This window comes from Nicotiana sylvestris, chromosome 6, assembly GCF_000393655.2.
Source record: "Nicotiana sylvestris chromosome 6, ASM39365v2, whole genome shotgun sequence".
Taxonomy (NCBI): Eukaryota; Viridiplantae; Streptophyta; class Magnoliopsida; order Solanales; family Solanaceae; genus Nicotiana; species Nicotiana sylvestris.
In genome coordinates, this window is record NC_091062.1 from 50,704,646 (window position 1) to 50,728,959 (window position 24,314).

General features: G+C 39.5%; 1 protein-coding gene and 1 non-coding gene across 5 annotated transcripts; both read left to right on the forward strand.

Moving 5' to 3' along the window:
• Nucleotides 1-12,113: 12,113 nt before the first annotated feature.
• LOC104238255 (probable WRKY transcription factor 20) lies at nucleotides 12,114-23,072 on the forward strand. Of its 4 annotated transcripts, none has more exons than XM_009792574.2 (6): nucleotides 12,114-12,380; nucleotides 13,732-13,923; nucleotides 15,017-15,575; nucleotides 15,698-15,854; nucleotides 15,928-16,083; nucleotides 22,259-23,072. In XM_009792574.2, exons 1-6 carry the CDS (start codon nucleotides 12,309-12,311, stop codon nucleotides 22,749-22,751), a joined length of 1,629 nt encoding a protein of 542 aa, XP_009790876.1. In that variant the 5' UTR covers nucleotides 12,114-12,308; the 3' UTR covers nucleotides 22,752-23,072. The 4 variants fall into 4 exon arrangements, with proteins under 4 accessions (XP_009790876.1, XP_009790875.1, XP_070006194.1 ...); XM_009792573.2 differs by having other exon boundaries at nucleotides 12,115-12,505; XM_070150093.1 differs by lacking the exon at nucleotides 12,114-12,380 and adding an exon at nucleotides 13,244-13,357.
• LOC138872278 (U6atac minor spliceosomal RNA) lies at nucleotides 20,362-20,489 on the forward strand. The gene has a single exon (XR_011400742.1). It is a non-coding gene; the product is annotated as a U6atac minor spliceosomal RNA (small nuclear RNA).
• Nucleotides 23,073-24,314: the final 1,242 nt, after the last annotated feature.

Below are 24,314 nucleotides of genomic sequence, written 5' to 3' on the forward strand. Positions count from 1 at the left end.
TCAAATTCAAGTTTAGAAGTGTTACTTAACTCAAAGTGCACAACTTAATGCTCCAACAAATCCTTGCCTTGCTAATCGACCTCTGAATGACTCGAATCTAGTTACAAAAAACTTATTATAATAAATACAAGCTATAGGAATCGATTCCATCCATAAAGCTAGAGTCTTAAACCAAATTCAAAAAGTCAATCCTAAAAATTCAACCCCGGGCCCAAGCCTCGGAACTCGATAAAATTTACAAAATCCGAATACCCATTCAATAGCGGGTCCAACCATACCAAAATCATTTAATTCCAACCATAAATCGATCCTCAAACTCCCAAATATTACTCTCTAGTACCTAGTCCAAAATCCCCCAAATTTCACCTCAAAAATACATAATCTAGGTGGAAAAATCAATGGTTATTCAGTATAAATGAACAAAAGTGATCAAAAGTTTCTTACCTCTTGAATTAGAGTTAAATACCTCTCAAAAATCGCCACTAACTGAGCTTCTAAAATCCAAAAATGAAGGAAAACTCAAAACCCTTTCGAAATATAACACTTATGTATATTTTGATGCATATCTCTTTATGTATTGGTTTATGCTTTTAATCATACGTATTATCTTCTATTTTGAATGTACCTTATTATTTTTATCTGTTGTTCCTTAATTGTTTTTTTTATTATGTATGTTTATGAATTGTACAGGATATAAAATGTGAGTACCTTTTGTCAAAACCTCATCACTACTTCGTCGGAATTAGACTTGATACTTATTGAATACACATTATTATACTACTCTTACTATACTTTTACACATTTTTTATGCAAATACCGCTTGTACTAGTGGCATTCGGGAGACTACTTTGGGGTTTGATTGGAGACTCGAAGGTGAGTTGTTTTGCTGGATCCGCAGTTCTGTGGAGTCACCATCTCTTAGCGAGTTATTCTTGTTGCTTTTTTCAAATAGTAATTACTTTGTCATAGACAGTTATTTTGTTATTCTGTTGTAGTTACTCATGACATTGCGCTACCAGTTTTTTAGGTTGTTATTGTATTTTTGCACTTATGTTGACTCATTTTTTATATTACATGAGGCTTTGTTAGACTTCATCTTGTTTATTGGATTGATATGTCAGTTGGTTCGCTAGCGAGTTGGGTTAGGTACCATCACGATATTGGTGGAATTTTGAGTCGTGGCAAAAGTTTACAGGTTTGGCCAAACCTAGTAACTTTTGTCCAGATCCTGTATTTATCTTTAAAAATATATTAAATATGTATAAATTACCGATTTAGAACCCAATAATTTTAAAAAACTAGTATTTTCAATCCATAAGCTTCAACTTTTATTTCCGCCTCTAAAGCAAGCGTTGATTCAAAGAATTTAACAACAAAGGTCAAAGAATAAATATTTACTAGAGTGCTTCCTACTTCCTCTATCCATTTTCCAATCTCGTCCGCGAGTTCTATCACATTCGAGGCTCGAGAGCAATATTTAGGAGACGAAGCATGGCTAATTTTATGTATGATCATTCAATTTTTATTTTATTGCATAGAAGTTACTAAATATAGTTTTGTAAAATAAAAGTCACTCAATTTTACTTAAATATTGTGAAAGTCATTTCCATCTTTCATGTCTGCTTAAATAAATTATTCGAGACCCCATTAGCTATTTCTTCCCTACTTGATTTAATCATTTCCTTCACTCCCATCTCACGAGTCTTAGTTCTAGCTTTAGCTTACTATCCTCACGTCCTTGCGCGATTCGACTCATTCTTCTTGCTATCTATCTTTTATATTATTTTATTATGAGTATCTGCTGGAAAAAAACTTTATAGCTAAAAGAACATTTTTAATGACCATAAATTCGATCCTCTGGATTATTTGTACAGGGATAAAGTTGTTAAGTACTCCTAACAACTTACGACCTACTAATGTGCAATAGAACAGTTACTAAAGGCAATGAGATTTCGGGAGAAATTCAAAAATAGCCAGATTTACAAGTGGTCATTCAAAAATAGCCACAGTTTCAAAAGTAATCGAAATTTAGCCACTTTTCATGTAAAAATAAATCCGAACGAAAAAACTGTTCAAAATCCGGAAAATACTCCAGCATAATATACTGGAATTCCAGTATAATATACTGAAACTCCATTATAATCATAAGTATACTGGAACTCCAATATATTATACTGGAGTTCCAGTATAATATACTTGACTTCCTGTTTAATATACTGGAGTTCCAGTATAATATACCGGTCCAGCATAATATGCTGGAAGTTCATACACAGGTGCTCCAATCTCCAGTATATTATGCTGGAACTTTCCACGTGTTGGAGTTCCAGCATAATATGTTGGAAGTTCATTCACAGGTGCATCAATCTCCAGTATATTATGCTGGATCTTTTTGTGTTGCAGCAAAATATTGGCTTTTTTTCAATGACTTTGCAAACGTTGGCTATTTTTGAATGACCAATCCGAAAACTGGCTAGCCCGTGCTATTTTTAGTAAGATTTCATATTGGTAGGAATACAACAAAGAGACAAGCCAAGCCCATATCATCCAGATCCCTTGACCCCTGTCAAATACGTCCAACCTTCAATTTTACGTACACAATATTTACACATTATATGTATTTGTTTCAATACATCAATAATGAGGTTTAAATTTTTAAAATTTTAAGTAACTTTTAAATTTAAGCGGCGTTTGTTTGCAAAAATCATTGTTTTACAAATTTCTCTATTTTTAATTAAAAACTAAATATGCCAAATCATTAAAGCAAAGTATTTAATGGTTGTATTTCATCTTTACATAACACACACCTACTTTAACAAAACCATACATGCAAGCTCAGATCTACAGAGCTCTCATGGAGTCTTCTGAAGGTTCTGAGAGAAGAGGAGAAAGAAATAGAGAAAGCAGATAAACGGAGAAACGTTTTTGTGTAAAAAATGAACCTTCATTCTATTTCAGTAACTGTACAAGTATATATATACATGTTGACCATTTGACCAAGCTAATTACTAACCAAGCCACTAACTAACTAAACAAACTAAGCATAGGCTAACTAAGTATACAACATAATAAAGAATGTAAAAACAATAATTATACTCAATACCCCCCCTCAAGTTGGAAGTGAGGTCTTCACAGCTAACTTGCCTAGGACAGCTGAATGTTTGACTCCTGTGAGGGCTTTGGTGAGAATATCAGCCAACTGATTGTGAGTATTCACATGGTGAAGAGAGATGAGACCTTCTTGTAGCTTGTTCCTCACAAAATGACAGTCGACTTCAATGTTCTTGGTTCTTTCGTGAAATACTGGATTGTGGGCAATATTTATGGCAGATTCACTATCACAAAACATCTGAATGGGTCCTGATTGGGCAAGAGTAAGCTCTGCAAACAACCTGCTCAACCACACTAACTCCTCAACTACCTTCCTGAGGGATATGTACTCTACTTCAGCTGAGGACAAGGAAACAGTCTCCTACTTCTTAGACTTCCAGCTAATAGGACTGTCTCCTACTAGAACAATGTACCCAGTGATAGATCTCCTAGAATCTGGGCAGGCTGCCCAGTCTGAGTCATAATAAGCCTTGATTGGGTAGTCAGGACTATTGGAGAAGAATACACCCAGGCTGAGATCCTTTTTGAGATACCTAAGGAGGTGGAATGCTGCAGTCAAATGAGTATCCCTTGGAGCTTGCATAAACTGACTTAAGAGCTGCACACTGTAGGCTATATCCAGCCTGTTATTGGTGAGAAAATTGAGCTTTCCTACTAACTTTCTATAGTATATGGGATCTGGTAGAAGATTACCCTCTTGTGCCTTTAGCTTGACAGTAGGATCAAGAGGTGAGGAGACATTGCTGAAATCAAAACACTGGTATTCCTTTAGCAAATCCAAGGCAAACTTCCTCTGAGATATAAGGATATCATCAGATTTGTATAGAACCTCTAAGCCCAAGAAATAATGAAGTCTGCCCAAGTCCTTTATCCTAAATTTTTGATCAAGGAAGACCTTCAAGCTTGCAATCTCCTCTGGGTCAGTTCCAGTGATGATAACATCATCAACATACACAGGTACAAAGATGATGGATGTGGAAGTTTTCTTGCAGAAAAGGGAGTGATCATTTTCAGAATGTTGATACCCCTTTGAAGACAATGCTTCAGTTAACTTTGCATACCATTGTCCACTAGCTTGCTTTAGTCCATATAATGACTTGTTTAGCTTGCATACCAATCTACTTGCACTGGATTGATCAACTACAAGTCCAGGTGGAGCCTCCATGTATACCTCCTCATGGAGGTCTTCATGAAGGAAGACATTGTTCACATCCAATTGGAATATGTCCCAGCCTTTCTTAACAGCCATTGTAACTAGGACTCTAACAGTTGTCATTTTCACAACAGGGGAGAAAGTCTATGTATAATCAATCTCAGCCTATTGAGTATAACCCTTTACTACCAACCTAGCTTTAAATCTCTCAATACTTCCATCTGCTTTATGTTTAATCTTGTATAACCACCTACAACCTATTGCTTGCTTTCCAGGGGGTAAAGGGACTAAGTCCCAAGTATGATTGGCATGGAGTGCCTCAAATTCCTGTGTCATGGCTGCTTGCCAAGCAGGATGGAGGGCTGCCTCTTCATATGAGGATGGCTCACTATCATGACAAACACTTAGCATCAAGTGCTGACTTTCAGAAAATAGAGCATCAGGAGTGATGTGATGATGATTAGAAAATAAGGCATTTAGTGAAGGGGTGTAGTGAGATACATTGGACAGTTGAGTGGCATTACTAGGTAATTGGTAAACATAATCTTTTTAGTAGGTAGGAATTTGATGCGTTTCGCTGGATTTTCTCAGAACTGGTGCTTTTGATTGTTCATGTGTAGGTGAATTTTGTGGAGTGCTATCATTAGAAGAGGGTGTATCATTGGTGAATGATTTAGAGTGGTGTTCTATCATTGGAGATGTGACACTGTCAGGACCTTGTCCAATGTTTAAGGGGAAACTTGACTGTTGTCCTTAGAATAATTAGGAAATGAGACTGTTTTAAGGACAATAGGGAATGAGGCATAATTAGAACCTAAGGAAAAGGGAAAACATTTTCATGAAAGATCACATCTCTAGAAATGTGAATTCTCTTGGTGGCTAGGCTTAGCACTTTGTATCCTTTTGTGCCAAAGGGATATCCAACAAAGATATGTGGGGTAGTTCTTGGTTCAAATTTATCTCTGTATATTTTTGGTACAGTGGGGTAGCAGAGGCAACCAAAGTTTCTCAAATGAGAATAATTGGGCTTCTTTTGGTATAACAACTCAAAATGACATTTGTTGTTAAGGTAAGTGGTTAGCAGCCTATTAATCAGATAGGTGGCTGTCAGAACACATTCTTCCCAATATCTGGTTGGGAGTTTGGACTGAAACATGAGAGCCCTTGCAGTCTCAAGAAGGTATTTATGTTTTCTCTCTACTACACCATTCTGTTGTGGTGTATAGGGACATGTCTCTTGATGTATAATTCCTTTAGATTGGTAAAATGAAGAGGCTTCATGGCTGGTAAACTCCAAGCCATTATCAGATCTAATGATTTTTATGGATGTATTGAATTGGTTTTCAATCATGGCCACAAAAGCTTTTGCAGCCTGAAGAGCATTACTTTTGCAACTTAATAGATGTGTCCAAGTGGATCTACTGAAGTCATCCACTAGGGTAAGGAAATATTTGTAGTTGTCATGGGTGGTTACATGGTAAGGGCCCCATATATCTATATGGACTAACTCATACAATTTGGATGTGGTGCTGGTTCTTTGAGGAAATGGGAGTCTGGTTTGTCTTGCCATAGGGCATATAGGACAAATGAAGGGTTGTCTTGGTGCAAACTTAGCAGGAATTGAGGATATTCCTTTCATCTTAACAAAAGGAACATGACCAAGCCTATTGTGCCACAGAGAATTTACATCATGTTTATCAAACACACATGAGGACTCATTCTTATTATTTGAAATGAAAGTATCTACAGATTGAGGAGTGTGATATGAATGAGCATGACGAATGGACTCATGACTATTTACATTGGGAGCAGGAATACAATTGCAGTAAGAAACTGAAACAGTAGAAGGCAAGTGGTCTTTTTACCCCTCAAGCACCTGGAACAAAGATAATACAGACCCTCTTTGCTGTTACCAATCACCTGAGGCCTCTTCACTGAAGGGGCCTGCAACAGACAAAGAGTATCACTGAACAATACTAGACACCTAAGATATACTGCAAGGGAGTGAACATAAATCAAGTTATACTTGAAAGATGGAACATAAAGAACCCTATATAGGACAATGTATGAAGAGAGTATCACATCTCCAAATTCAAGAACTCTTACTCTATAACCATTTGGTAGACTTATTAATAGAGGATAGGGTAATCTAGTAATATTAGTGAGTGCATGTTTGTTAAAGGTCATATGGTTAGATGCTCCTGAGTCTATGATCCAAAGATCAGCCTTTGATTCAAAGCATTTGCATGAAGGCTTGCCAAAATCAATGGAAGAAGTACAAACAACAATACATGCAAAGTTTGCACTGCCAGTGGTGATGTTGCTATTGCTGGAAGATCCTCCCACATGTCCTACTTGAAAATGCTGCAGCATGGTCATTATCTACCCATATTGCTCTTTTGTTAGGTTGACATTCTGATTCTCATCTTGTAGGTTCTGATCATCTCCACTCTCATGAATTATATCAGCTGGAGTCCCATGTACATTTGCCACAGACCCTTTTCCCCTATTGAACTTGTAGTTCTGGTTATTCCCCTGATTGTATGGCTGTGCATTGGCACGATTGAGGTTCTGATTGTTGTAAGAATTGCCTTGAGGGTATCCATGCAGCTTGTAACACTTTTCCCTCGTATGTCCTGGTCTTTTACAGTAATCACATAATGGGCGACCCTTATTATTGTTGTTGGCTGTATAATGTGTCTTGAAGTTCCTGGCTCCAAATGGAGTTTGATGTTGTGGACTTGTATTCACATGCAATGAAGTAGAATCTAGATTCAGCTGACTATTGGGCTTGAATTCCCTTTGTTTTTCTTCTTGTATCAATAGAGAAAAGGTCTGAGCCATAGAAGGCAAAGGCTTCATTATGAGAATGCTTCCTCGCATTATTGTGTAGACCTTATTTAGTCCCATCAAAAATTGGATAAGCCTTGGATCTTGTTCTGTTTTATGCATGTCTCCTTTGCCCCACATGTGCAATTGCAGCTGCACTGAGACTTGACACTCAAAGTGTTCAGTTCCTCCCACAGTCTCTTTATTCGCGTATAGTACATAGTAATGTCTTGGGAACCCTGTGCAAGGTCATTAATCTCCTTCTGAATCTAATACAACTTTGCTCCATTTGTTTGATCATAACGATATTCTAATTCCCTCCACAGCTCAACCGAGTCATTTACATATTCTACACTATCAGAAATCTCCTTAGCGAGGGAATTGAGTATCCCTGAGGTCACCATATCATCACACCTCTCCCATTGGCGGAATTGAGGTGAATTGGGGCTATGTCTTCTAAATTCCCCATTTATAAACCCTAATTTGTTCTTAACTGACAAAGCTCGTAGCACGCTTCTTCTCCATGAGCGATATCCAATTCCATCAAACGGAACTGGTACTAAGGTCATTCCAGGACTATCAGAAGGATGGATGTAAAGGGGATTACCAGTATCGATGACCAATTGGTCATTTCTGCTCGTGCTAGGGCTCGTTTCTTCATTTTGATCGAGAGCCAAGTGCGAGGTTCCAATTTGATGAAATTGTGAAGTATAAAATCCTCAATTGAATCAGAGACCGTCAATTTTGAGATGAATTTTAGAACTGGGCAATGATCGAAGCTTTGGAGATCGACGAAGTTCAAGTGAGATTCAGAACTAGGTTTTGAAACGCTAAGAGGAATTCGAGCTGATACCCATGCTCTGATACCATAACAAAACCATACGTGCAAGCTCAGATCTACAGAGCTCCCATGGAGTCTTCTGGAAGGTTCTGAGAGAAGAGGAGAGAAGAAATAGAGAAAACAGATAAACAGAGAAACGTTTTTGTGTAAAAAATGAACCTTCATTCTATTTCAGTAACTGTACAAGTATATATATACATGTTGACCATTTGACCAAGCTAATTACTAACTAAGCCACTAACTAACTAAACAAACTAAGTATAGTGTCACATCCTTAATTGTTAACTAAGTACACGTGCGACACTTGATAACTCGCTCACGATCTTGCACAACTTGCTCATGTTCTTGCTATGTCAAGTCAGCCTTACTACACTCAAGATCGCTAAGAGAATGGAAGAAAGAATACAAGAGAATTGTGAAAGGAAGCTTTGTATTAGAGAGAACATGAATTGTTTGCTTGATAAATTACAAATGAATGGCCCCCTTTATATATTAGTCTCCTAGGGGCTAGTGTGTAAATATTAATTATTACACAAGTCCTTGATATTTATAAGATAAGGAATTTTTCTAGAATTCTCTACAAGCATAGAAGATTCCAAGGACTTTCTTAGTAAATCCATAAGGATTTAGGTTCTTTCTATGGAAATGTCCATACCTCTCTAGAATCTTCTCACAAATGCTAGCCTTCTTCTTACGTAAGCTTCCACATGGCATTAATATATGCCAAATGGTGCCTATGTGGCATGATGACATGGCGGGTCATCACACTCTCCCCCACCCAATATTGCGACGACCGCGATGCAGTGCTGCTGTATAAACTCTCGGATCTTATCTTTGAATTGCCACAAGTCTTCATATTGTTCCCACGTGGCCTCCTCTGGTGATTGCCCTTTCCAATGGACGAGGAACATAGCGGTGGCTTTTTGCCCTTGTTTTTGCCTGGTCTAGTATGATAGCCTCAATCTCCCGATCATGCGAGGCGGTGATAGTCATTGGCGCCCGGCTTGATTGGCCCCTACTCGGATCATCCTTATCTTCATGATATGGCTTAAGCATGCTGACATGGAAGACATGGTAGATCTTAAGATACGATGGCATGTCAAGCTTGTATGAGATCTTGCCTACCTTGGCGACGATCTTAAATGGCCCCTCATACTTGCGAATCAGATTCTGATGCATGCCCCGTAGTGCCTTGAACTGTCTTAGGTTAAACTTCACCATGACCATGTCCCCAACTCTATAGTATGTGGGACGTCGCTTACGGTTTGCAAACTTCTTCATCTTCTTAGCTGCCTTATCCAAGTAGGACTTAGCATTGTCGAGTTGCTCCTCCCATCCTTTGGCCATATGATAAGCCCCCAAACTCTTTCCCTCAAACGCGGCTGGTAAGGAATGTGGAGTTTGTAGTTGTTGGCCTGTGGCTAGCTCAAATGGTGTTGTCCCGTGGACTCACTCCGCTGCAAGTTATAAGAGAATTGGGCGATGTCTATGAGCCTTGCCCAATCTTTCTGATGCACGCTTACATAATGCCTCAAGTAGCATTCTAGTAAGGCATTGACTCGTTCTGTTTGTCCATCCGTATGTGGGTGGAAACTTGTAGAAAAGTGCAGCTCCGTACCAAGTATGCCAAACAACTCTCTCCAAAAGTTTCCAGTAAAGCGGGGGTCTCGATCACTGATTATATGCCTTGGTAAACCCCAATACTTCACCACGTTCTTAAAGAATAGCTTGGCGGCTTCCTTGGCTGTGCAACCTGGTGAGGCGGGTATGAAGGTGGAATATTTGGAAAATCTATCCATGACCACCATAATAGTACCATAACCGCCGGACCTTGGTAGGCAAGTGATAAAGTCCACAGTCACGCTCTCCCATGGACACTCTGCAACTGGTAGTGGCTCCAAAAGTCCTCCGGGATGTCGTTGCTCAACCTTATCCTGCTGACATATAAGACAAGTCTGCACATAACATTCTATATCATCTCGCATGCATGGCCAATAGTAGACTGACTTAACCAAGGCCTTGGTGCAGAATTGTGAGTCCTGAAGTGAGCTAATCTTTCCAAGACAATGAGGGCGAGTAAAGGGCTACGCGAGCTGCTGAGCTGCGTGAGCTACGTCTAAGCACGTTGATATACTTACCATTGAGGGAAGAGCTTCGGACGTATGAAGGCCGTGGGGGTCATGGTGTGGTTGACTAGTGTGGGTCGCCACAAAGTTAGACACCAGAGGGTGCAAGTACGGAGGCGCTTTCCGAGCGAACACCGATAATAGGTGAAGTGCAGAGGCACGCTTGGAAGATACTTGGGGGAGAAGTGCAAGGGGCACGACTCCATTTTAAGATGGACTTTGAGGAAGTCCGACCCACAAGGATTAAGGGAGCCAGTGCACATCCCTGAGGGGGCAGACTCCGGGTTGTCGTGGGCATTGTTATGTCATCGGGGATGATGACAGATTGTGGAAGGATGTCACGCCCCGCATTTTGGGGGTCATGTCATCCATGAGTTCTGCGTGCTACAGTGTGCCAGGACGAATGTCAGTCGCGTAGGCGGCGTGTGCTGACAAAGCATTGTGAAGGAACATCCGGCAGAGGGACTATGTATGAGGCAACAACCATCAAGATATGTTGTGTTGCATGTCCTAAGTGTGCCAAGAGAACTTAGCGGGAGTTTAGGGATCTCGGCCGTAGGCCTTGTTCCTAGTATACCCTTATATATGCGCGAAGGAGGGCCATTCCAATTCTCTGACCAGAACTAGACTATTGCTGAATCATGGGCTTTTTAATTTTAAGCATATATAAGAGGGGGGTATAGGTGTTGAAGCTCAACCAGCCTCCCCCGTGCGTGCTGCCATCAAGCCGCATCAAGTGAGCTACCTTGGGAGAGAACCTCAAGGGCCTGCCTGGACATCTCAAAGGAGTGTCTAAGGTATCCATACGAGATTGGGAACTCTATGGATGACGCGACGCCTTAGGGCTAGCGTTGGGCACTAAACGGGCACTAGAGGCTTGACATGTGGGACGGTTATGCCATGCGGACTATTGAAATGACGGATGAAGACCTCCATGCCGATTGGATACTTGGAAGCACCTTTCTTAGGGGCCTCATGTGTCGACTTGTGAGCTTAGCTTAGGTTCAGCTAGGCGAACAAGGGTCTGTTGGCCTAGGCATGCAGTTGTGGGGCGACACTGCACTATGCGGGATGGAAGTATGTCACGAGGGCTATGTTTGGCGATGCCATAAGACAAAGATATGCATGCTACGAAAGACGCACATGACAAAGGCCAAGGACTAAAGGTTGCCCTACTCGGGCGAAGCACAAGCCGGGTGCGGATGCACGAGGCGAGTGTCAAGCTTGAGGATTAGACTGTGCACGCGAGAGCGATGCTCAATGCTAGGCGAGGGACGTACGTATCCTTAGCCAACTCCGGGTGTGCGCATGGATAAGATCCAGTATATGAGAAGCGCCACAACTAGTCAAGGCTATGAGCCTAGACATCATACGGGCGACACAGTTGGAGTAAGCCTCTTGGGCAAATTCCACCACAAGCACAGGATCGTGCTAGAAAACCTGGGAAAAGGAAAGACTTGCCTGTAGTGTGGGGTGACTACAGGCGCCACACGGGCAATTTGGTGCCGCTTGCGTACGGAAAAAGGTAAGCCCGTGACAATAGGCTAACTAAGTATACAACATAATAAAGAATGTACAAACAATAACTATACTCAATATACTTGAGTAGTACGAGGGGCTAGGAAATGTGTCTAATAAATTCTTCCGAAGCTAAAAAATAATAGGCACCACCTTACTAAGAACCAATTCAAATTAAACTTTAACTTGTCGTAAGGTTCATAACAATATATAATGGGAAAAAGAAATTTAAAAAACAAACAAATTTTCTCCAGCTAAACTCCATTAAAGAAAAGTATTTCATTGTTTTTTTTATTTAAACACCTGAAAATCACATTTGGAGTAAATTTTTCCTTCAATTTTGAAATAATTGATAAAACTTTTCTCTAGTGTCACTCTTTTGAAACTAATTGCCGAGATTTCTTTTTTCTAAATCTGAACAATATTTTCAGAAGAAATTCTTTCACCTCCAAAATATAATAGTAATTAAATTTGAGTTATTTGAATTATTTTATTTAATTTGGTGGAAAAGGCAAAAATATCTCTTTCCCTGCTCATCTGCACTTGACCCTTGTTCGTCTAACCCCACCCCCACGTGACGCTACAAACCTCACCCCGACCTTACTCCTGTTGACTGTGTACTCTTCCTACCTCCAAAAAAGCTCTTCTGAATCGTCAATGGAAGATTCTCAGTCTCAGTCTCAGTCTCACTACTTCCAGCAGTACAGCCACTCATCTCCACTACCCTCCATCAATGAGTCTTCGGAGCAGCAACTCAAAATCTCTAGCTGCGATGCTTCCGCCGTTGGATCGAACAGCAGTAGAGGTGCTAAATATAAGCTCATGTCCCCTGCTAAGCTCCCGATCTCTCGCTCCACATGTATCACTATCCCTCCTGGTCTCAGTCCTTCTTCCTTTCTCGAATCTCCCGTCCTCCTTTCTAACATCAAAGTTAGTTCTCTTTTTTTTTTTAAACCGTTGTTGAAGAAATTTATTCTTGCGATTAATATTCTGAGAATTTCACATTCAGATTCGGGATCCGATACCCTAATTAGATGCTTTTTGCTTAATATAGTTGTGCTATGTTCAATTTGAGTAGAATGCTAACCTAAAAATTCGTTTTCCTTATTTAATTGCATCATTAGTTTAAGTTTTAGATAGTGCTTTATTCACCTAATAATAATATTCTGGAGAGTGGAGGACCGGAGGAATTTATTGATGTGATCGCTACTTTTTTTAAAGTACGTTTGGAATTATTGATTAGATGTTTGGTTGTCTTCATTACATTGCAATTTGTTCGCTTGATCCTTTTTCTCTGACATGAGTGCTATTTTTTTTACTATGGTTGCTCGCACCTCGAATATTCCACTAGTACGCACTACCTCCCACCAACATAGGTACCAAATAACTTTGCCCATCAAAGGTTAGGAAGATAGGAGAATCACCTAGTATTTTTTGCCTTATTGAACTTTAGACCTCGTGGTTCTTCTCCCGTGCGGAATATGTATTAATATATGCTTACATATGTATATATGAATTTTTGTGCTATTTGCATCCGTTGGTTCTGATGCTTACATTAGCAAAGCTGATAGTATTATTCCTCTAGATTTTTGTAGAATATATATTCTTTCTTCCTCTACATGTTTAGTCGTCAGTTTTGTTTCTTCACATGTTGAATCTCCCTTTTGGCAAGGTGCTCAACTTACCACTAAGTTGTTCCCTAGAGAAAAAGTATATTAGTGTTGTGAATGTGACCGTAATAATGGCACCAGAGAGTTTTCTGCTTTTTTGTTATTCTAACCAGTAAGATTATTATAAGCATGCCTGTTGTATGTGTCATTTAAGCAGTATGGAAAGGTTCCAACTTTAATGGCTGGTGATGAATAACTAAGAAACTACTATAAGTGACATCTATCTTTCTTGAAAGTATCGTCACCCAAACTGATAAAGATACATTGCAAAGAGAGAAAAAGGGTTTCTCCCCCCATAAAGAAGCAGGAAGCTGAGAAAAAGAGGAATTATTTTGATCACTTTGGTTCAGATGGTCTGGCTCTTCCCCGGACCCCGCGCATAGCGGGAGCTTAGTGCACTGGGCTGCCCTTTTTTGGTTCAGATGCTATTTCAATTGAGAAAGAATTTTTTGATCGACGAATAGTAATTTCACTTATAACCTGCAGGCTGAGCCGTCCCCGACCACAGGTTCCTTCTCCAAGTTTCAACTAATGCAAGGCTCTAGCGGGAGTGCTGCCTTTTCATTTATGAGAAGCTGTTCCAGTGGAAATGCATATGGAGAAACGACCGGCGAATTTGAGTTTAAATTTGCTATTGGATCTAGTTCTACATCAGGATCACTGGCGAAGGAAGCTGCGGTAATCCCCTTATGACTGTTATCCTTGGCAATAAATCACCTAACTCTTGTTCAAAGCCTAAGTGTGTGAAGTAGATTAGACACAGGGAAATACAAGAAGAGCACTATTGAATATTACTCCCTACTCTCCGTCCCATTTTATGGGATGCAGTTTGATTGGGCGCGGAGTTTTAGAAAGAAAGAAAGACTTTTGAAGCTTGTGGTCTAAAACAAGTCATAGGTATTTGTTTGGCATCAAGGGTAAAATGAGAAATTTTAAGTTAAAATTGTTTCTAATTATAGAAAGATATCATTCTTTTTATCGGTATATGAATTGGGATAGATGGAGTAATTATTTTCTCTGCCAACCTTTAAAACCTCACAATTGCCAAAGTCCACTTCATAAATCGAACCGTGCTTGATTCAAAAATTGCTTTAATAATCTGACTTTAGTGTTCTTGAAATTCTTCCTCTCTCAGCTACAATATCTCATTGGTGAAAGGATTAAGACATAACCCTTTGCACTTAATACCTGTTGTATGCTTTTAATTTTAACATGATATGGAAGGGGAGCCTTGGCGTAACTGGTAAAGTTGCTACCATGTGACCAGGAGGTCACGGGTTCGAGCCGTGGAAACAACCTCTTGCAGAAATGCAGGGTAAGACTGCATACAATAGACCCTTGTGGTCCAGCTGCCTTTACATGAAAAAGAATGGAATACAGCTTTTAAAAGTCCAGTCAAAAGGTGTTAACTTATTGCCAGAAAAATGATGATTCAGTATTGATTTGCCCCATGTATTTGGTTTGCATATCTGGTGCCAATTTCTTCTTCTCTGTTTTATTTATTTTCTTATGCAGTTGTGTGCGTGTGGATGAAATGCTCATACTTGACCGATACTTGGGGTTTGGAAGGAGTTCCTTTTTTTTCTACATTTTATGGATTTAATGGCGGAGAGTCCAACAGGGGATTGAATTATTCCCTGCATATCTTTGATTTCTTTTGCCCCTTCTAATTAATTTTTTCTTCTTTTAGAACCTCAAGCTACATGCGAACCTCATTATTATCTTAACCAAGTTGAATCTAGTTAGTTCCTAATACACTGTTGTAATGAAGACCTTTGCAGGTTTGAACCAACAGCAAAGTGAACCCCTGAATCAAATTCAAGATCGATGTCTTTCTCAGTCATTAGCACCTTCAGCTCTTGTTAAATGTGAGATGCCTAATTCAAAAGAAGTGAGTCTACCTGCACCTGTTAGTTTAGATGCCTCGTCCTTTAGTACTGCCGCTGCTGATCCTGCTGCAATTGATAATGAGGAAAAAAGTCAGAGAGGTCACTCAAATCCAAGCTCGCAAGGGTCACATGCTGATAATAGAGATGTTTCATCAATAACAGCTGAGAGATCATCAGATGATGGGTATAACTGGAGAAAGTATGGCCAGAAACTTGTTAAAGGTAGTGAATTCCCAAGGAGCTACTACAAATGTACATACCCAAACTGTGAAGTTAAAAAGATATTTGAGCGCTCTCCTGAAGGACAAATAACAGAGATCGTCTATAAAGGTTCACATGATCATCCTAAACCCCAACCCAGCCGTAGGTTTACACCTGGTGCTCTTATGTCCATCCAGGAAGACAGAAGTGAGAAAGAAGCATCTTTCACTGGTCAAGAAGGTAAAGTGAATAGCTATTTAAGGGTTGTTTCCCTTCAACAAATGCATGGCATGGTAGTTTTTATTGAGGCTTCCTTATTCTCATATGGAGTTATTCCTCTCTCTCGTTTATCTTTGTTGAAGACAAATTCAACGCTAATGCCTACACCAGTAACATTGAACCCAGTAGTACTCCAGTATCACCTCGACCAGCAGACGATGATGGTCTTGAAGGTGCAGTGTCTCAGTTGCAGAGCGCTAGTGATCAGCTGGACGAGGATGATCCATTTGCAAAAAGAAGGTAAGTACTAAAGAAAGGCCCTAAAGTTATTTCTATGATGTAATTTGATTTTAACAATTGAGTCTTTAAGCAGGAAAATGGATGGTGGGATGGATATTACACCAGTTGTTAAGCCTATCCGTGAACCACGCGTTGTTGTTCAAACTGTGAGTGAAGTTGATATATTGGATGATGGATACAGGTGGCGGAAATACGGTCAAAAAGTGGTCCGCGGAAATCCTAATCCCAGGTATGAAAATCATTCACTGCGACCCCCTTTTATGAGGAGGCACCCCTTCTCTCGAAGTTACGGGGCTATTTTGCCGAGTTCCTTAGAGAGAGTTGTCTTGTTCCGCTAGCTATTCTCTACCTACCAACCTGTGTCAGTTTCGGGTACAAGTACCCTCTTGCTCAAAGTCGTTCTAGCCCTGTGGCGTCTAATGCTAATGTCTGAAGTTCAAGTTGGTTAAGAGGTTGTTTCATGGTCCGAATAGATTAACTTTTTTTGGGGGAGTTTCCCAGAATGTTCTCAGCCATCTTTCTAGTCTACTCAAAGGATTCCCCTCTCAATAGAAGTGTTACTTAGCAAAGGGAAGAGATATATATTCAATTGTTTTGGCAAGATGAGATGTAGCGGTGATATCTAATTGAACTGGGAAAGTAATTGACAATCCCATACAGCCATAGCAGGAAAGATCTTAGGAAGTCATCTGTTATAGCAGAAAGCCTTGGGTCTGTGCATAATCAGCTTAGAATGATAAGCCATTTCAAACTAATTAGACTTTCTTTAAATGAAATCTTAGATGATTGTGTACTGACTGTTGAGAAGTGATTTGAAATCATTTATATGTCAATTCTTGTTGCTTGGTAGCCATGTACATAAATCAAATAAAATTTATCATGCGAAATAAATATATTTAGCTCTCCACCGCTCCCTCCGCCCATCTAGCAGTGACTGCTGATCAATGTCGACCCATCTCCACCTAAGTTTTTTGTGATATATTCTGTTATATTATTTACACTCAGTCTTTTTCCATTAGATTTGTTTTTGGTCTCAAATCCTCTCCTATTTATGTGTATCGTAGAGTTAATAATATGTATAAAAATTGGTAGCGGGAACAATAGATTGATGGAGATGATTCTATTTTATGTAGCACTCTTTCCTGTTTAGTTTATTCCAAAGAAAATCACACCTTTAAAAGTTCTTTATTTTTAACTTCCATTTTACCGTTAATGACTTTTCTCTTATACCCATAGAAATATCATGGCATGTTTAAGACCACAAGTTCTAGTAGTACTTTTGGTCTAAGTTGCTCCGATACGGCAATTTAGGTGATGCACTCGTGTCGACACTACTAGTATGGGTGTGTGTATGAGATTGGTACCGGATCTGGTCAAACAATTTTGGGTACTTTGACTACGACAAATAGAAAAATTCGAGACGAGATACAATTTGATTCCCAAAATCAGAACCAAAACTAGGGTAAATTTGAAGAATATAGCATACCTTATCTAGGAAATTAATCATTTACTTTATCTACAACTTGAGAAAAGAAATCCGCACTTTACAAGCGATACATAAGTATTTGACAAAATTTCTCATAATTTAGAGATATTTTTATATTTTTGAATTATTTTTAGCCGGATCCCGCACCCGTATCCGCACTGGGATCCGTATCCTCGAATCTTAGAATTTACATCTTGAAGGATCCGGCCTCTAGATCCGCACCCATGTCGGACACCCGCACCCGTGTCTGAGCTACTTAGCTTTTGGTATGTTCCAAAAGTCTTTGTTAAACTCCATGCCCAGTCAAACACCGGATATAAAATGATCCGGCTAGAGTTGTTAGTTTATTCATAAAGTTAGACTAACAGACTTGCAAATAAGTATAAAAAAGTTAGATTGTGGTTGGTTTTCTTTCTTTTTTTTTTGGAAAAATGGTAAGGTGATAGTTTTTCCTTTTCTGGCAAGTACGGTTAGGGAATGAACTTGGTGGTCTAACTTCACACTTTTGCATGATGAACCTCCTATCTAACGTCAATCCACCCCTTTATCGCATGAACCAAAGCTGAAACAATAAAAAGTAATCCCCTCTTAATTAGCACCAATGAAGTGGGTTAGAACCATGAGGTTTCAGGTTCAATTCCCAATGGAGACAAAAAATACTAGGTGATTTTTTCCCATCCGTCTAAGCCTTGGTGGATAAAATTTCCTTGTACTTGTTGCTGGTGGAAGGTAGCAGGTATCCCGTGGAATTAGTCAAGATGTGCACAAGCTAGTCCGGGCACCACGGTTATAAAAAAAAAGTAATTCTCTCTTAATTACATACTCCTTCCGTTTCATATTAGATGAGGTAGCTTAACTCGGCACGGAGTTTAAGAAAAAAAAAGACTTTTGAAACTTGTGGTCTTAAAAGCTTAAGGGATAAAAGGTTTGTGGGGCCATGACATTTGTGTGGCTATAAAAGCTTCTCGTTAAGGGTAAATGGGTAAAATGAAGAGTTTAAAGTTGAATTATTTCCAAATTTAGAAATGTGTCATTTGTTTTGGAACAGACTAAAAAGGAAAGTACCTCATCTAATATGAAACGGAGGGAGTATTATTCTTTTTTTTTGATAAGGTAAATTGTATTAATCAAAAGGGAGAGAACTCCCGTATACAAGAAGTATACTAAAAAGTAGAGAATTTACATCAGAACATGATTCTCTACAAAAGATGCCCAATCTTCTATACAAATGGGGGCTATATGAGTGCACCAAAAAGCGATCAAAGATAAAAGACTATTCTTAAGATGTGAAAAAGGAGACTCAATCCCCTCAAAAGCTCTCCTATTTCTCTCCCCCAAACTATCCACATGAGAGCTAACAGGGCGAACTTCCACGCCTTTTGCTTTCTTCTTCTACGGAAACCGGCCCAGCTATATAGCATTTCCTTTATAGTGCTTGGCATCACCCATTGAACACCAAAAAGGTTCAGGATCGCCCTCCACAAAACCGAGGACACTGGGCAATGCAACAAAAGATGATCAACTTCTTCCCCTGAGCTTTTACACATATAGCACCAACTAACAAGTGTAATTCCCCTCATTCGCAAATTCTCAGCAGTCAAAATCACTCCCCTCACCGCTAGCCATGCAAAAAAGCACACCTTCGTGGGCGCCTTAGGAATCCAGATCGAGGAGTATGGAAAAGAGGCCTCCTCTCTCACCAACATACTCTGGTAAAAGGACTTTACGGTGAATAGACCATCGCCACGCAAACCCCATCTCCAAGAATCACAAGATGGCCGAGGCAAGTCTTGCCCATATAGCAGTGTCAATAAATCTTGGAGCTCCGCAATCTCCCAATCTTGCATGTTCCTTCTAAATGAGAGGTCCCATACTACCCCCTGCATGTTCCTTACGAATTTGTTGGACCATCTATTCCTTTTGGTTTGAAACTCTGAAGACGTGGGGGAAGGAGACCCTCAGAGTATCCTCTCCACACCACCTATGATTCCAAAAGTTGATTCTCCTTCCATCTCCCACCTTGTAAGAGATGTTGCCACTGAAGGATTCCCAATTCTTCATGATGCTCCTCCACATGCCACACCCGAAAGGTGTTGTGATTGCCTTGGTCCTCCAACCCCCTCCCGTGGAATCGTACTTTTCTACTGTGACCTCCCTCCATAGAGCATGCTCTTCTACCCCGAATCTCCATAGCCATTTCCCCAACAAAGCTTTGCTGAATACCCTAAGATCTTTTACTCCAAGTCCACCCCACTTCTTTGGGGAAGTGATTGTCTGCCATTTCACTAGATGATACTTTCTAGTTCCATCCGCTGCATCTCATAGAAAATTCCTTTGAAGCCGCTCCAGTTTTTCTGTGATGCTCACAGGAGCTTGCAACAGGGACAAGTAATAGGTGGGCATACTCGATAAAGTGCTTTTAATGAGCACTTCCTTTCCGCCCTTTGACAAGTACCATTTCTGCCAGCCTGCTAATCTTTTTTCAACCCTTTCGATCACTGGATTCCAAACCGTAGTATCCTTATGCGAAACGCCCAATGGGAGACCCAGGTAAGTAGTAGGAAGGGAGCCCACCTTACATCTGAGAACATAATACAAAGCATCAATGTTAGCAACCTCACCCACGGGGAAAATCTCACACTTGCCGAGGTTGATTTTGAGACCTGATACTATCTGAAACCACTGCAGGACCTGCTTCAGGTAGGTCAACTGATCCATATCGGCATCACAGAAAACCAGGGTGTCATCCGCAAAAAGCAAATGGGAGACACTTCGGGCCCCGGGCACCCCGATCGAAGCTGAGAATCCTCTCAAGAAGCCTCCGCCCGCCGCTCGATCCCTCTTCCTTATCCAACCGACATACCAACACTAAGAAACCAAGCTGCATTGCATTTGGAGGCTGGTTGGCTTGGGATCCTGAGAGATAAAATCCTTTGGAAATGCAGGTATCTCTAGTTTATCCTCTCAACCACTCAACCACTTATCTCTGAGGTAGGAACTTGAGCTACTCTATGAATTCTTGTGTTGGTTGAAAGGAGATAGGTTGACATCTCTTCTGACAGGGACAGGAAATTCTTTGGGAATTTACCTCCTACAAGACACATCCGGCTAACGCTATTCACTTGGGTGGATCTTATCCAATTAATCTTTTTTTAAAGAAGGTAACAGATTTTATATAAATTTTCAAAATGTAACTGTTAGCACAAAGACTGTGCTTAGAGAAACAAAATACAGGAAGCCCCAAAAGCAAAAACCTAGTCCTGTACTAGTTACAATGCCCCAATGATGTCATTAACTGAATCTACATCTTCTACTAGGGCCTCTTTACACCAGAAATGAAACAAAAATATACAATTCATCTTGATCTTCTGTTCAGAGTTAGCTACATATTGAAAACACCTTGAATTTCTCTCCCTCCATACTGTCCACTAGATGCATGGTGGGATAATTCTCCACCATCTCTTCTGTCTCACAAAGTTGTGTGGATCATTCCAACATGCTTACAACTCAGCAGTTTTCCAAGGCATTGTCCATCTGAGTTCTTTCATACTCATAAAGAGTTGTCACAGAGTACTGGTAACTTTGCAATGGATAAACAGATGACTATTTGTTTCCATCTCTCCCCCACACAAAAAAAGCATTTAGAACACAGCTGTGTCCCTCTCTTCATCAGGCTGTCCTGTTAGAACAGCTTCTTTAACCACAAGCCAGCAAAAGCATGCTACTTTGTATGGTATCTTATCCAATTAATCTTAGGAGAGACAGTCTATAACTCAGCGTATCTGGATATATATTCTTTTTGTCAAATCCTATTCTTAGACAGTCACAGCGTGCAATTTGATTTTGCCTAGTGGCAGCAGTGACATTATTGAATATATTGATAATACTTTGACAACTTACTTATTTTTTGGTTGGAATTTCCTTGAGAGGTTAATTACCACTTGACTCCCTGCAAGTTAAGTTAAAGCTACGGCATTTGAAGCTACTGTTGGAGAAGCAGTCACTTAAGCAATCATTTATTTGTTTTTTACCATATCTAAACGGATCCAACATGTCCTTTTCTCTGCTCATTTAGTTATTGGCACTCTATAGTGCCTTAATAGCATAATGGCCTAAATTATTTGGAGGTCCTACTTCAGCCCTGCCATAGCCTTGTAACTGAGGTGAGTCAAGGCAAGGTTAAACGTGCACCTGCATGATTGTGCATGAACCTTCTGCCTTTAATGTATGGAAAGCTGGACCGATCATTATTTCACTTTTTTGCCAGAGACCTAATTGTATTGTCCTTGTTTCAGCAGTAAGCCAACCCCCCCCCTCCCTCCCTACCCCCCCGTCAAAAAAAAAATAAAAATTGCATCTTAGCAAACGAACATTTCAGAATGAGCTGAATGTACTTCTAGTGAAACATTTAAGTAGAGGATGAATGGTTCTCTGGCTTAAATGATTATTTTCAGATAAATGTTTGATCAGGAATAAGTAAATAAAAACTGATGCATGAATATCTGATCTCCTAAACTTTGTTCTGATACTTAAAACAGCCTCAAACTCAAGTAGCTTTCATGGTTGGAAGTTGCTAAACTGAAGACTGAGCAGGCAGAGAGACCTTGTGTCTAACAATTTGTCAAATCTCTGATAAACTTTTGAATATCCTTGCATGAAGGACCCACTGATGTTTTAATTAATTTGGCGTACTTTATGTTGGGAGGTGAAAGAACCTACATTTGTTGACCTCTCTTTCAATTTTGTCTTGTTTATGGAGGAAGGGTGGTTATTCGCTATCATTTTAGCAAAAGTAAATTGTTCGTTTACCTTTAAACCTGCAAAGTATCCAAAATTCAATGAACCGTGTTTTTCTTTTCTTCACTCTAGCGATAAGTTTCTTATCTTTTCTAAAGGTATTCATATGAATGTGATGCAGGAGTTATTACAAGTGCACCAATGCTGGATGCCCTGTCAGGAAACATGTGGAGAGGGCATCCCATGATCCCAAAGCTGTAATTACTACATATGAGGGGAAACACAATCACGATGTACCAACAGCTAGGAATAATAGCCATGAAATGGCAGGATCGGCGCCTGTAACTGGAAGTTCACGGGTCAGGGCAGAAGAGAATGGCTCAATTAGCTTGGATCTAGGTGTTGGCATAGGATATGGTATGGAGAATAGGAGCAATGGACAACTTTACACACGGCCTGCAGAAAGTGTACGTAACCAAGTTCAGGTCTCAAGTTCTAGTGTGATGGTAGTACAACCAGCTGCTGTTGCAGCCAGCTATGGCATTGTAAATGGTGGCATGAGTCGATTTGGATCTATAGATAATCGTATTCAGGGCACGGGCTTTGAGTCTCTGCCCTTGCAACCTTCTACTCAATGCCATCAAAACTATGGAAGGATAATTTTGGGCCCATGATTGTTTCCGCCTTCAAGCAAAAGCTTAAAAATAAGAAGCCTCCATCCATTTTCTTTTTCTGCTTCTTGGTGGATTACAGAGGGCTAATCTCTTTGGAGTAGTAACACAGCTTCAGATTTGAGAACCTAGCAGTTGTATGATACGGCTTCAAAAGTGTTCATTGTGTACTTGGCTTGTTATATGCTACCATTTGTAACAGTTATCGATATCTGAGCAAATGTAAACGTCAATATGTTCACGCAACAGTAGACAGATTTTGTTTGGCCTTGCTGTGAGGAATGGGCGGAAAATTTATAAATGACCAGTTTTACGCCTAGTCAATCAAATTTAGCCACATAATCAAAGGTCAACGATATTTAGCCGCGAATTAAGCACGGTAACAATTTGTTGACTAAAATACCCCTACTATGTTTATTAAATTTACGCGACTTGACCTTATATTCTTCTTTAGCAAAATCTTCCGGCGTTAAACTGAAAATCGATGTAAGCTCTCTCAATTAAATCTATCTTCTACCACCACAGATTTAATTGTGATTCTCTACAATTCTTCTGTTTGTAATTCAAACCAGAAAATTCTCTCAATAAATTTTTTTGATTCTTCGAATTTTCTGCAAATCGAAGTAAGTTCTCTCAATTAATGCTTTAATCTGTGTTATTTTGACACATTTTCTCAATGCGTTAATTTGTGCTTAATTGTATTAAATTTCTTTTCTGTAATTTAGATCGTAACTGTTAAAATCTGCATTGTTCAAAACCACAAAAAATAATATAAAATCCTTCAGAACATAACACCAGTATAATTAGCTGGATTTTTCTAAATTAATATGTAAAACTTAGACACTTCCAGTATAATATACTGGAAGTATGTTTGACTGCAATATAACATCTAAATATCTAATTATTTGGGCTCCTATATATTTTGCTGGAGATGTACCTTGCGGAATTATAATGTCCAGTATTTTATACAGGATGTTCACAAACCAGATATTTTACCCAAAGTTTGCTAATTTAACTATTGTTGTATTTCTTATTTTAGTTGCTTCCTGATAATTATACTGAAAAATCTAGTTATTAAGCTATATAGGCCAGTATATTGTAATAGAGATGGGTAAGACAATTTATAATTTGTATCTACTATACTTTGCTCGAATTATAACTCCAGCTTATTATTTGGTTTCATTAAATATAGGATGCATACAAATTTCTTGCTTATCGCATTCGATGGCAAATGGACATCAGATTACAAGTACTTAGATCATAAAACAAAGCTTTTCCTTATAAATGATGGGACTTCGTTTGAAGAATTCATGAGTAAAATTTTTGAAGTTATGGAGTTCAACAACAACAAGTTTGAAGCAAAAGTATGGCTTAATATCAACCTAGGTACTGCTAAGGGAATACAAGTGACAAAAGATGAAGATCTTAGCTTGTGTATGATGCTTTTAAAAAATGATCCATACTATAAAGGTTCCAAATTTGTTGTTGAAATATCAGAAATACCAGATCAACAACCAAAAGGTAATGCAATAATGGAAATTGACAATCAACAATTATTGCACAGAA

Bases quoted from the DNA above. Each gene is read 5' to 3' on its own strand.
- LOC104238255 (XM_009792573.2), top strand. From the start codon at position 12,233: ATGGAAGATTCTCAGTCTCAGTCTCAGTCTCACTACTTCCAGCAGTAC. The intron at 15,855-15,927 runs GTAAGTACTAAA...GTCTTTAAGCAG, and splicing joins GATCCATTTGCAAAAAGAAG to GAAAATGGATGGTGGGATGG. The intron at 16,084-22,258 runs GTATGAAAATCA...AATGTGATGCAG, and splicing joins CGCGGAAATCCTAATCCCAG to GAGTTATTACAAGTGCACCA.